We start from the raw sequence: 15,308 nt of genomic DNA, 5'->3' as shown, positions 1-15,308 counted from the left end.
CAAGAGTTAATAAACCTATTAGAGATATATTAGTCCTTCAGTGTAAGCCCAAGCTTAATTCTACTTTGTGTGCAAGTCAAGTCTTCTACTTGTATGTTATGGTTCATTTTAACACAGATTTTGTACTACATTCTCATACAATAAAGATGTAACCCTTAAGAGTTTCCTCCGTGGACATAAGCTTTTAACATGGAATATATCATAGCTAATATTTAACACCAAACTGGGGACTAGTCAATTTAGCCCCTCAATGAATTTGCATGGATGGTTCCGCTTACAAGTCTTGCATAACCAACTTTTCTTGACAGATACAAGATAGGACATGGAATTACAAAGTAGGAAGTAAAAACCAAAATATTTTCTATAAAGAACATAAGACCAGTAACTAATGTACCCTGCCTATCACTTTCACTCGGTTCCTTTTTAAGTCCTCTGGCAAAATCAGCCTAGCAATTAACCAGCTGCAGATTAATTCATGGCACCCTTCCTATTGATCTCTAAACCGATAGTAGTATGTGTTATTTTCGTTCTTTCCTTTTCTTCTACTATAGATAGTGCAATATTGCTAGTGAGAGCAAGTGACTCATCATCATCGCTTGAACATGAAGCAAAGGCTCTGCTGGAGAGTGGTTGGTGGCACTGGTGGAGTTCCAATAGAAACAATACCTCAAGTCATTGTAAGTGGCCTGGTATAGCTTGTAACAAAGCTGGAAGTGTGACAGAGATTAAACCACCTCGTAACTTCACCGTGGGTGACGAATCTGGGAAACTCAACTTCTCTTCCTTCCCAAACCTTGTTCAGGTTGATCTTAGTGGGAACGGACTCCAAGGAAGCATCACTGCTCATTTTGGTGTTCTTTCAAAGCTCATGTACTTCAACCTATCCTCAAATAATATGACAGGTGAGCTACCTACTTGGCTAGCAAATCTCACCTAACTAGTAGAGCTGGATCTTTCAAATAACCACTTTAAGGGTCCCATCCCAATGCAACTGGGAAATCTGAAGAATCTGGTTGCCATAAACTTAAGTGGTAACATGCTCATAGGTCCAATCCCTTCATCCCTTGTTCATTTGACCAACTTGACATCTCTATGCCTCAGTTTGAACCAAATCAACAGTTCCATCCCTTCAGATGTAGGAAATTTGAAAAAGCTAGTTCACCTGGATCTTAGTTCTAATTACCTTAATGGTTCAATTCCCTCATCCCTTAATCATTTAACCAGATTGAATTATTTGTCCTTTCATTCAAATTTCATAGAAGGTTTCATAGACCAAGAAATCAGGAATGTAGAACATTTAAGTTGGCTGGACTTGTCTAATAACGAGATGTCTGGTGTCATACCAATTGAACTTACCAAATTAACCCAATTGGAGTACTTAAATCTGTCCTCTAACCAACTTTCTGGCCGCATACCTCCTGGAATAGACTTGCTTTCCAATCTTCTACATTTAGACCTCTCCCATAACAGGCTTGTTGGAAATATCCCAACTCATATTGGGAATTGCAACAATCTAAAGCATTTGTCATTGAACAACAATAGTCTGAATGGAAGCATTCCAGGCCAGTTTGGCAGCCTTTCACTATTTTATATTGACATTAGTCATAATGTCATTAGTGGAAGGATAGCTCACCATCTGGGAGAATTGACAAGCCTAGAATTCTTGAATCTCTCCCATAATAATCTATCTGGTACCATACCTGATTTCCTTAACTCCATGACCCAGATATCATCCATTGACTTGTCATATAATAATTTGGAGGGTAAGATTCCACGTGAGTTTAAAGATAGATACCCACCACAAGCAATCATTGGCAACAAGGGTTTATGCGGTGAATTCAAGGGTATGCCTTCTTGCTTGACATCTACAACCACAGATTCGGAAGAAGAACCAGAGAGGGATAGGTTTCACTTCTCCACTGTCAGTCTATATCTATTATTCTACCTTTCTATTTTTGGATATCTATATATATTTCTATCCAAGAATGATGATGTTGAATCCGAGAGAACTGTAAACAGAAATGGAGATTTACTCTCAATATGGAATTATGATGGAAGAATTGCATATGAAGATATCATTAAAGCAACCGAGGACTTCAACATCAAAGATTGTATTGGAACCGGAGGTTATGGCAGTGTTTACAAAGCACAGTTGCCCAACGGATATATTTTTGCCTTGAAGAAACTTCATCAACTAGAAGCAAAGGAGGCAGCTCTCATCAAGAGTTTTGAAACTGAGGTAAAAGTATTATCTGAAATAAGACATCGACACATTTTGAAGCTTCATGGATTTTGTTTACACAAGCAATGTATGTTTTTGGTTTATGAATACATGGAAAGGGGAAGCTTATATTGTGTCCTATGCAATGATGATGAAGCTGTTGAGTTGAACTGGACAAAGAGAGTGAACATTATTAAGAGTGTGGCACATGCTTTATCTTACTTGCATCACAATTTCAACCCACCAATTGTTCACCGGGATATATCAAGCAGCAACATTCTATTGAATATGGAATTTGAGGCATTTGTCTCTGACTTTGGTACAGCAAGACCTCTGAATCCCAACTCGTCCCATGAAACTATACTTGCAGGCACATATGGGTATGTTGCTCCAGGTGAACACTTCAAGCCTTCTTCTACCACTTCATCACTTTAATATTTCATACTTCTTCCTGGCACTTTTATTGTTTAGACTTGAATAACATGCTAATAAGAAAATATAAAACAAATATGTACTAAGGGCGTTATTGTTTATTTTTTATTTTGGCAGAATTTGCCTATACTATGGTCGTGACAGAAAAATGTGATGCCTATAGCTTTGGGGTAGTGGCACTAGAAACAATAATGGGAATGCATCCAGGAGAGTTCCTCTCGTCATTATCACTATCTTCATCCAATCAAGATGTAATGCTAAAGGATGTCTTGGATCCACGCCTCTCGCCTCCAACAGATAAACGGGATGTGCAAGATATTGCCCTTGTTGCAACAATAGCATTTGCATGCTTACATTCCAACCCAAAGTCCCGACCAACCATGGAAAGTGTGTCTCAGAAATTTCTTTCTCACAAAGCAACATTGGTGAAACCTTTCCGTGAAATTTCAATATCGCAACTTTGGCAGAAAGAATATATTTGAATGAAGAAAGACCTAATGGATCATGGATATAGTGTCTAGATCGATGTAATATCACTCCTTTCCCAAGTTTTGCAAATTGAACACATCCCACTTAGCCCATAGGATGAAGTTCAAAAATAAGTTGGTAGTTCTTGTAGTCATAAAAATTATATGAGCGAATAATTAAATATAAAGGGATTCAGTGTAGCTTGATCTTCCACTTAGAATTAATTTGCATGTAGCTTATAACTTTTATCTAAAACTACAACTTGGAAGGTTGACATCCCACTAATTTTCAAGGAATATTATACATTTATACCCATCATATATATGCACTGATTGCAACGAAGGGTTGAACTTGGTTTATCTCCTTACTTTCCACCAACTACAACCACACTCCTGCAATAACTAATTTATGATTCCTCAGTTGCTGCTCCATTATCAGTCACAATCTTCACCAAAACAAAGCTACTCCATCAGGAAAATGAGCTGCGTCATTGAGACTATTACTTCATTCTTGTCAGCTATAAATTTTTTTAAATTGTTTGCTTTTGCTATAGTTCCTAGCCACTAAAGAAGTCATATGTAAGAATGTATTTTCTGAGGTATGTAAGCATGTTTTCTAAATAAAGGAAACGATAGTGAAGAGAATAAGAAAGAGAACGCCGGATTCTCCATAAACCTGGTGTCGTGCTTAAGGTTCAGCGAAAAATGAGGTTTTTATGAAGTCGTTTATGGTTATAGGTCAAACCAGACCTAATTTTGTCCCATACAAACAACTCATAAGTCATGCTATCATATCTCTAGTTTCTTCACATCTAAATGTTTAGATATTTTTCAATATGTTCTCAGGATGTACTTCAGTTTTGTACAATGAGAGATTTTTACATGACATTTTCAGAAGTTGCATATGTTTCCTAAATTATAGTCAAACTGAAACATCAATCCGAGTGTTGATTTTACTTCTGCAGGGTGTGAGAAGAGAAGTAGGAAATCATGCAAAAGTCTTGAATAAAGTGCTGGCCAAAATACATGTTAATTCAGTTCACACTAAGGATAGAGAAAATATGATTGATTCTCAACCAGGAACATCATTGCCAGTAAGTTTGGAGAGACTTGGGCCCCTCGTGTCTGAGGAAGCAAGTTCTTTTACATCAAAATCAACAAATTCTCCTCTATTTCTTAGATCAGATGACAAAATGAGGCAAAATAATCAGCCGGTGTTGTCTTCTGGCTCAGCAGCCAATGTTGAAGAATGAATAGAAAGAACTATTGAGAATTTAATCTCTCTAAAAGAATCAATTGGCCATACTGAGGTTGAAGCCATAGCTGGTGCCTTGCTTGGTTTCTTTGTTAGCTTGGCTTTATATACAATAATATGATACAGTATTATGTTGTATACTTCATTATTTTTCCCTATATTCTTTTTCTTAGGCATCTAGTGTTCAAAATCATTAGCTCATTGCAACATCATTACCTTACCTTACCTTTCAATTGTTTGCATCAGAACACAATTGGGGTTCAGACTTAACCCAAGTCATCTCCTGCTACTTGACTTACGCCAGCAGTTTTAGTGAGTTGGTCATCTAAGAATTGCTTGTTCATTTTCAGAACTTTCCAGGCATATCAAAGCATGCGGTCATCCAGTTTCCATGCACTTTCCCTGTCAATTCTACTGTTGGGCAAGAGTGAGCTTAATGCACACCGGTTAATAATTTCTAGACTTGAAATCACTTGCTACCCTATAGTGTTATGTTAACAAGCTGATATAAAATATTACAAGTATTGTAGTGGGTTGAATATGATAATTTAAGAAATGGAAGCACTCGCAAAACTCCTGACCAAAAACAGTCGCATGTTACACAACTGTTCTTTTACAAAAAATAAAAAATTAATTTTACTTATTAGGTTCTGACAAACTGAAGGGGTTGATAAAAGATCCCTCAAAACTGTTGAGCTGTGCTGTTCTAGATACTGTTTTTGGATCTTTATTAGTCAGCCAAGGCTAACTGGCTTGACCGCATAAAGCTATATCTACTCGCTCCGGTTCTTCTGCATTATCACCATATTACTCTTTTGAATCATCTTCTAAATTTAAGGTTATTAAAATTTTCTACGAACACAAAATATGGTATGCAACAAACATCCAAATGGGTTTAGGTGTTGTTTGCATTTACAATGGCACCACTCTGCTAGAATGGATAATATGAGTCTACATAAACAAACTTCAAACTTTAGAGCTCTTAACAACATAACTAGGAAATGACCATGAAATAGGAGAGAACTCCACTTGATACTGGCATGAAATTTTATGGCAAGATAAAAATTAGTGGTCACCCAAGGCTCTTGATAGTTTACTGCTAGTAGGCTAGTCCTGGTGTCTCACACCATTAGCCGAGTGTTTCCCAGTTACTTCGAATCTCACTAAAAGAGAATCCAGATATTTAATTTATATACAACAAAAATAGATTAGGATCCAGCATTTACTTTCCCAGATAATTAATTACCACTATTTTCATTTTTTGAACCTATCAGGTGATTTTTAACCATCAAACCTGCTGCATCCGCCTTTTCTATAACTTATTTTACAACAAAATGGTGAGCATTGCTACAAAAGAATGAGTTATTGGCTCTTCATTGGGTTGACAGAATAGTTCTCTTCAGATTGCTTTTGCCACCTATAATTTGACTCTTCTATCCACCGTGGAAGGACCAAAAATTTGTTCTGTTTCACTGCCCATTGAGACTTCTCTGTTCCAAGTTCCAACTTCTTTTGAGACCAGTTGTGTCACAGATGAATCAAGCTTTGTCACACAAGCAGCTGCCAGCTATTCTGCCATCTTCCACAGAGGTTGATTTTCAGCCTGGTCTCTGGTGGGAAACACATGGCTAAACACAGTTTTACACCCCTTCAGAACTTCTTAACTGTTTACAGCATCTGCAGAAAGAATATCTTTATTTATACGAATCTTCATAAAGAAAAACCAACTAGTCCATAATTCTCCTTTTTAAAGTTTTTAGGAAAACAGGCAAAAGTTTATCACAAGGAATGAGGGAATCAACAGATAAATAATACTGAAGTCACCACAAAATATTTTAAAACAAATTCACGATCACAACGAGGAACGCATGGTGTCCAATCAATATTTATAATAACCATCAGCCTGCCTTAAGTAATGTTTTACTGAGAATGGATCTCCACTAATAATCCAAAACAAAAGCAGGATGCATTATTTAGACTAAGTTACACTCAATATGCTAGAACACATGCCAGACTAAGTGGAACCAAGGCAGAACAGGAGAGAGAGATGGTAGTGGTAATTAAGAAGTTTACAGACATCTATAACACTAAATGAGCCAGATTTAATACCTTAACACAAACACCATTAATTGTGCAGTTTTTCTAGTCCCATTGGGACAAAATTAATATCATCCTTGTCACAGGAATGTTAAATTTACACTTACGTAGAGGTGCTTGCTACCAGGGGCCAGGAATGGACAACAAAAGATCACACCAGTGCAAGCAGCTTAGAATAACAAATTGGTCATGTTTCAGCTGTCAAGAAAAAAAATTACCTGCCTCACATCTCTGTCAACAAGATTGTCCTTAAGTTCCTGCAAGAAGGTTCCCATACATAAGAATTTATCACACAACAAATTTAACAGCTAATATCAATAAGAGAATCAAAGAGGGACATACATCAAAGAACGTATCATGGATTTGCTTAAGAACTTAAGCACAGTTGCAAGTGCTCCAGCAGTCTCATTTTCGTCCCTCTTCAACTCAGCAAGAGATTTACAGCCATGGCAACTTGAACCAAAGGAAAGGTATTTTTCCATTGCTATCAAATTCTTCTTGTTCTTTGGCCATACCTACAATAGCACAAAACATTTGCGTCAAGCTTATGGTAACAGGATGATTGCAGATACATAAACCTATAAGATAAATTGCAAGTTTAAAGGCCATGGAAATGAATTTGAACAAATAATATATATCATTTCTCTATGCACCTATATCATAAGAATAAGTGAATAAGTACAAATATTATCCACCAAAAAAAAAATTACACATAAAAGAATGAACCACATGCAAGCTGGTACTAGGAAATACTTTCAAATTTCCCTTCAATGGCTTCAGACAGATTTTCAAATTTTCAAATGAGCATTACTCACATCAGCAGGGAAGAACACCACATTCCTTAACTCTGTCAACTCTGCCATTTTATGGAAGACAGCATGAACAAACAAAGATGCAAACTACAATGGCACCTTCGCTCTTTCAAATTCATACTTGAGTTCTAGCTCATTCTATTTGGACTTCATTGTCTATATGTTTGACATTACAACTACAAACATGTTTCCAAAGACACCAAAAGTAAACGATAGCATGATTGGAAAACCATAACTGCATAGGGCTAGTAGTGTTTTTTTCACGACCCAAGTAAGCTCCTAGCCACATCTATGTTATACGTCAAAATGACTAGTCAAGTTATTGTGATCACTTATATAGATCAGATTGACCCAGCACACAACTGATTTGAGACTCAACACTCACACAATCTAATCCAATATCTGATCCATTTAGGGTACCACAATGTCCCCACTTAAATAACCAGCATCCTCTTCCATCAAAAAAAATACCTAGCATCCTCATCAAGGCCCACATTGGGCTACAGTGATGTTACTGGGTTGAATCTATTACCATTTGTCATAACCTAAGGAAGAATTAGCTACATCTGTGCTATACCCCAAAAACGACTAGTCAAGTTACAATTGGGCTTCTCATAATTGCTTACACAATCCAAATCAACCTAGTAAATGCCTGATATAGGACTCAACACTCATGCATCTAATTCAATATCTAATCCATTTTGGGTACCAAGGTTTCAATGCAGGCCAAAACCTGGACGCATAGATTCAATGACCCATATCAACTAAAGCTATGCTCCTGCACCTTGCTCTACTCTTAATTTCTCACGAGTTCATGACTAACAGTATCCATTACCTTTTACACCCAGTTACCCATAAGTAGAATGAATTTGAATATAAAGGGACTGCACCTATACAGTAACTCACATCATAACAAAAATGGTAGCTTCCTTCCACCATAATAAAAAGAGAAATGCACTAAACAATTGTGACCACAAAATCTTTCTGATCCAATTTGAGTGCTCCAGTGTGCCAAAATTCTGCATATTGAGGTTGGCTTTCCAAGCTTCAGCATACTCTCAAGCCATTGCTCTAAGGACCTCTAAAACTAAAACATACTACTTCATTGATGTAAAAGGACTGCTATTCAATCCCCTGAAATCCTCTAACAGCTGATTTCTATAGTGATGTATCATTGACTATAAACAACAATAATTAGTCTAGCTCGGTAGTATAAGTAATGAGGTGAAAATTTCATAGTAAAGTAAACAATGCTTTAATAGGAAAAAGAGTCTTTGCCACCATGATGTAAGGTGCAAGTCTTCCAAATTTGGGCTTTTATGTGTATAAGGACAAAAAATGTGAAAACTAGAAAAGAACCGCTGAGAATGAAACTACTACATACTTCAAATAATGATAAAATTGCCCATTTCCGTAATCTGATTCTCTTCCCTACAAATAAGAGGGCTCATTATTATGAAAGAACTTCCTCTTCTTATAGTGGGTAAAACAGTAAGATCAAAATCATTATCATGTGTAACAAAAATTGGGTAAGCAGAGATATTCAGCTGATCAAGGATGTACCTACATCTTCTGTATCATCAAGAATCAGAACAGCACTTTCTTGCCCAAGCAGGATATCAAAGACCCTTTCGATGTTCTTGGGTGCCATGCTTACATGAAATCACCTTAGCACTGAAGTACTCTCCTTGAGGATCAAGCAGCTTAGCCATCTCCGATGCATAGTGCTGATCACCCATTGTATAAATGTACATCTCAAACATTTCACTTGCTTCTTTTAAAAATGTGCGAACAAAGGGTCTTAGCTTCGTCATATACATATTTTTGATAGGTAGCTTCTTCTTCATATAAATTTGCATAATGTTCACCATGAGAGGCTGGCTTTTGTGACATCTGTCCATTTCATAATTTTTGAATAGCATAAGGGCATAAGCACATCAAGTCACTCAAATGCCCATAATGTCAAAGAAAAGACAGTGCAATCAAAACCAAAAGAATTAGATAATAAATATTTTAAAAAAGAATAAATACACATCTTCTGCAGAAGAGCAGATATAGTGAAACCAAAAGCCAATTTGATAATCAAATAAATTAATAAGAGAGCCTCTATTTAGTTTCCAAGGCCTATAGGGGATAAGGACACAAACAGTGAGGAAGTCATTATTCTTAAATAAATTTGCTTTTTAAGTGATGGGTGCTTAATGCTCTATATTTTGTTAACACATATTCATGCAAAATGAATAACATGATAGGAATTTTTCCCTATAATTACCAAACCTTTCCTATCTGTAGTTCGCTGCATGCCTTACGGACCAAAAACTCTCATGGTGATATTACAAATAAAGACAGTATTTAAGCTTGCCTTAAGCATAAAATATAAACCCTGCCAATCTTTCTTTAAAAGAAGGGATTTGTGTGTGTGTGTGTGTGTGGGTGGGTGGGTTGGGGGACAAAAAAAGTGCAAACAAGTGAAGGCAGTACTTCCCACAAGGGCCACAACACTCTGCAGGAACAAAAGGTTCCACCAGCAAATCTCTCAAAACTTCCAGGTGATTCATGATTATGGTGATTTTACAACATACGACTGCATAAGCAATAAACTATATCATTTTCATTTCTTTGGGAGTTTTACCTACCTTTGGTTAGAAATCTGAACATTCCATTGACAAATTGAAAGCACTCAAATAAAGCTTTCATCAACTGATGAAACCAAACGGTAATTGTTCATGTTGACTTCTAAAATTTCTACAACATGATGATGTTACAATAGTATCTAGCCAAGCTTATTAGAGAAGATTATACTAACAAAGAAGCAATGTCACCATGATATTTGAAAACAATGATATAAAAAAATGCTAAGCACACTACCAATATATAATAAAATATAAAGGTAACAGAAATACCTTGCAAAGAATATGTTTTTTTTCTTTAAATATTCTTCTTCCGATGCCATATCTGTAAGCTGAGTAGAATTTAGCAGGAACCAAGTAAAGCTTCTCAAGGCATAATAAATTCTTCTCGTCTGCTTCTTTCAAATTGACAATTTCAGCATTGTGAAGCCTTAGTCCCTGCAATAATGTTCAAGCTTAGACAAATTACAATTTGAAACAAAAAGAGATCATCACTATAATTGTGTTACTATATTATTGAATAGGTATGGGTTTATAAGTTCAAAGATGTTTTGCATCTCTCCAGTTGTAATTTAAAAAATAATTTCATATTAGGGGACCATTACTACGTGAATAAGAAGTGACAGCTCATTGAAAGTGGATGATACCTTGACAAATTGAAAATTTCACAAGCATCATAGATATTGTCTTCCAAATTCCAATATGCAGTGAAGGATAACCAAAATTCACAACTCTGCCAAATAGTCTTTACCTCATGAATGTAGCCCAATGCCACATCAGATTCGGCCTGCAACCTTTGGCCACAAAGTGTACACATTTCTTTAAAAGAACCATATGGATGTGTACATACATCCTTCATTATGGATGCATCTGCCAAACAAATAACATGTTAAATATAATTCAATTCAACGCACATCCAATAATTTGAATTTTTTTTCTTCCAAAACGAGTTTCAAAAGAATACAGAAAGTAGCGCACACATAGACATAGTTTGGGTTAGCATCTGGAGTATCCATCTAATGTTTAAATACAAAGTAGCAGAGCAGGCATGTAAATATTTAGATTAGACGGAGAGATGAGCAGAAAAAAGGGAGAAATATTACACCTCTTTATGTTTGTGGTTAATAGGATGAATGTGAAGTTGATTGTTGAAGTTGTTCCTCTATGTTTTCTAACTCCTCCTCTTCCACTTTGCGCCTTTTAATCCAATCCTGCAGTATATACATGGTTGAACAATGAGAGTCAGTCACTGAGAAGAAGAAGAGGAAATGAATATGAGAATGTGAAATGATTTGTAGTTACACCAACTTAACAAACTCTGCTAAAAGAAAGAAAGGAAAGGAAAGGAAAGGATAGTTGAAGTAATGAAGAAGAAGAAAAACACAACAGCATAGCATGAATATTGAATAGTAGGTACGTAATAATTACACTTTGAATTAGCTGGTATCTACAACAAAAAGCATAGTGCTTTAAGGAAAAGGTAAAACTCAATTAGTCAACTGAATGAAACCCATGGTGTTTGCTGCATTGCATTGCATATTGGGCAATAAACAAAAATCTGAAATTGAAAAAAGAACACAACTTGCATTGCGTTGCATTTGTATTAGCAAACACACACATAGACATAGACATAGTTAAAGAAACAGAAGCTACCTTTCCCCGGCATCAAGATTTACATGGAGTAACGCAGCCAAGTGTTGAATGCTCGATGACTTCACCAGTGAATGTGAATGTGAATCAGTCACAATTGAATAGACAGTACCCATCTCTACTACTCTGCTCGCTTCCCTCTCTGTTACAATCCCAGAGCAAAAGGCGAGAACAACACTTGGAGAAAGAATCCCGTGGTAGACGTGTAGGGCCTTGTTAGCTTTAAGGTTGTTTAACTGTATTGCTATGGTCTAGACTAGAATTTTTTTTTTTGAGAAAGGGTCTAGACTAGAATTGAACATAGACAACATACTACTTTGTCTACAAAATACCCATTTATATATTTACACCTCTGACTTCATCATATGGTAAAATGTCTACCTTTTTATTAAAAAAAGAAAAAGAAAAAGTGAAAGGGAACTTGTTGTACACTATTAAATAAAATTAATATTATTTTATATCTTAGAAGATAACAAAATAGTTGTTATTGTTATTATTATTATTATTATTATCATCTGTATATATTAAGAGGATTCAGAAAGTTAGTTATTCCTTTTTTTCTGTCAAAAATATTCCTAAATTAATTAATCAACAACTTAAAAATGAGGATAAAATAGTAAATTGACAAAATAAAGTTAGTTATTTTTTTTTATTGTCAAAAATACCCCTACCTAAAACTTAAAAATGAGGTCAAAATAGTAAATTGACAAAAATAATAAATTCTTATTTATACGTTGAAATGCCTTCCTTCTTCTAATAAGCTCCTACTTTTACGTTAATTTAAATTCCTACTTCTACTCTTTAACTTCCTACAAAATAGTATTACTCTTTTGTTAGTTTTAAAACTCCTCTCATCTACAAAACTCACCTCACGTTTGTTTTTTTTTTTTTTTTTGTATTTGGAAAAAGTAGAAATCCTAAATTATAATAAATGCAAATTATTAAACTTTACCTAAAAAATAGAAGAGTCTCAGAGCACGGGCGTGAGCGCATGCTCAGAGGCTAGTTATTATTAATGCAATTGTTAACATTCATTACGTATTTTCCTTAAAATAGATTTTGATTACATAAAAAAAATCCTTAACAATATAGATAAGTCCTTTTTGGTAATTTACAACCAAAACCACTAGTATTTTATATTAATGTTATCCAAACACTTATTGTAACTTTAAAAATAAAAAACACACTTTTTTTTCACTGTTTTGCCAAATGCTTATTTGTGGTTTTAAAATTTGTGTTTAAAAAAAAAAAAATACTACTTTATCTAAACTCGAGTGTGAAAAATAGTAAGCCTAACTTCCAAAATAGAAATTTGTCGATTTTAAACTTCAAGAAAAATCGCATTTAGATCTTTACAATTAATTTGACACAAAATTTACTTACGTCTTCTTTACTTTGACTTATAAATTTGATTAATCTATTATTGCAAAATAAAGTTATAATTAATTTATACTTTGATCTCCAAAAACCTCATGGCTACTGGTGGTTCTCTCTCCCTCAAGCTTAGCCATGGCCGAGCTTCATGAAGCCCACGCCTCCCCACTAGCACTAATGGTAGATTAGCTCAACAGCACCACCACAACCGCTGGCTGCCTCCTTCTCTTTATTTCACTTTATTCTCTTTGTTTTTCTCTTTTATTTTTTCATTTTGTTTATGGCCGAACCCCCTTTTGTGTTTGGTTTTGTGATTGGTTTTTGGTTTGGTTGATTTAGGGATTGGTTTTTTTGTTGGCTGAAATGATTTAAATGATTTAGATTTGGGTTTGTAAAATGGGGTACTGGGTGTTTTTGATTTCAAGCTTGGCTATAAGAGTTTAGAAAATGGGATTTTGGGGTTAATTTCAAAATGGGTTTAGATGTACAACACATATAAATGTTTTGGATGATTTCAAAATGGGTTTGGGTTTTTTTGATTTCGAGTTTAATTGTGTGTAAGATTTGTCTGTGGTGGTGGGCTTTATAAAAATGGTGGTGAGGCCATGGTCTTGCTGATTTGGTATGGGTTTGGACTTTGGTATACACACAAAAAAAGAACAAAGAGGGACGAGAGGGAGAGAAGACCGACGGTCAAAATGACTCACATCCCTAGCGTTATTTAGGGACTAAATTGGTTGGTTTTGAAATGTTTTTGAATCTTGTTGGTATTATCCCAAATTTTATGGTATGTTATTGAAATTTACCCTTATTATATAACAACATATTTACAGTTTTATATAACTCAAAAAACAATTGAAATCATGACTTAAAGTCACATTTTTCATGTTGAAAATCATGACTTTAAACCATGGTTTCAATAATTTTTGGGTGTATTTGCAAGAAGTATTACCCTTACGTCAATAAGTTTTATTTTATTTTATTTGCAACATGTATTACCCTTACGAGGATTACCCTCGAATACCTAGCCACCACAAGCACCTTAAAGCAGTTATTACATCTATTTGTTTTGGCTGGGTACCTTTAAGATATTCAACACTAGGAGTATATGTGTATGAGAATGACCCTCGATTGTCTACCTAGTCACCACAAGCACACCTTAAAGCAGTTGTTACACTTGCATCTCTATAGGGTTTTAAATTGTTATTCTGTTCTTGTCATATTAATTAAAATATGCTTGAAAAGAGAGATCAAATTATATTAAATTATTATTATGTTGTTGGTGTTGTTGTGTGCATATATATATATATATATATATATATACTCTAATTACTTGTTTAGAAAAGGTAGTATAAGCTAGCTAGGAGCCTAGGAATCGATTGAAGATGTTAATGACCTGTTTAATTTAGATGTCGTCTTAATTAATTGAGCGTGGGGTCACAGTCTCAATGTCAAAGGGTGGCGGTGCGGTTCCATGTCAGTATGCATATATACACGTTGCAATTTGCAAAGTGCAAATACAGCACACACCACCACGTTGGTCATGGCATGCAATGCAATGCCACGCTGACAAACTTTAATGATTAACGTGGCCTACTATTATACTAGACAGTAGACACGAATGTATGCAGTACCGGCTACCAAAGTATACGTGATGAATGAATATATTATGTACAGCCTAAACATTTCATATATAAGCTAGGGTGATGATGTTATATATATATATATATATATATATATATATACTAGTAAATTGAACTTGTGGCATATATAGACAAATTTAGGCAAATTAAGATATATTGGCATATATTATTACAGTGATCGAGTAGAGAAATTAGAACTGATGTCAGGGGCACAGCCACCGGAGTCAAAGACTGCAACAACATACGAGTCAATATCTGGGGGAGAGAACAAAACCAAGATTGAGATACGTTCAGAATAGGATCAGGGTATGATTCAAATAGATAAGTTTCAGGACAAGTTCCAAGATGCTGCTGGAAAAGGTGGCCCTGTATTTGGTGCTGGTAAAGATGAAAACAAGCAGGACCTTGGTGTTACTGGGACACCTGCGAATGAGAACCTCACCTATAATTTATATTAAGCTTTTTATGTATTGTATTGTAGTAGTAGTGGTGTAATAGTGTAATAATAGTGTAATACCAATATCTCCCTTATATCATAATATATGTATATTTGAAATTTGAATAATCTTAATTTCTGTTTGTGGATGTGGATTTTATATATATATATATATATATATATATATATATATATATATATATTTGTGTGTTATTAGTTAGACGATTGATATTTGTAATGTGAAAGGTCTAACGTACATGACACAAGAAATATGTTTGTAACTTTTTTATC

General features: G+C 35.0%; 1 protein-coding gene and 2 pseudogenes across 1 annotated transcript; 2 read left to right on the top strand and 1 right to left on the bottom strand.

The window, feature by feature from the left end:
- Positions 1-475: 475 nt before the first annotated feature.
- On the top strand, positions 476-3,135 carry LOC115986249 (probable leucine-rich repeat receptor-like protein kinase At1g35710). Its single transcript, XM_031109095.1, has 3 exons — positions 476-902; positions 1,047-2,615; positions 2,771-3,135. Exons 1-3 carry the CDS (start codon positions 476-478, stop codon positions 3,133-3,135), a joined length of 2,361 nt encoding a protein of 786 aa, XP_030964955.1.
- Positions 3,136-5,357: 2,222 nt separating this feature from the next.
- On the bottom strand, positions 5,358-11,818 carry LOC115987568 (annotated as a pseudogene).
- Positions 11,819-14,781: 2,963 nt separating this feature from the next.
- LOC115986248 lies at positions 14,782-15,039 on the top strand (annotated as a pseudogene).
- The last annotated feature ends 269 nt before the right edge of the window (positions 15,040-15,308 follow it).

The sequence above is a fragment of the Quercus lobata genome, chromosome 4 (assembly GCF_001633185.2).
Source record: "Quercus lobata isolate SW786 chromosome 4, ValleyOak3.0 Primary Assembly, whole genome shotgun sequence".
NCBI classification, from domain to species: domain Eukaryota; kingdom Viridiplantae; phylum Streptophyta; class Magnoliopsida; order Fagales; family Fagaceae; genus Quercus; species Quercus lobata.
This window is presented reverse-complemented; position numbering and strand designations above follow the sequence as displayed.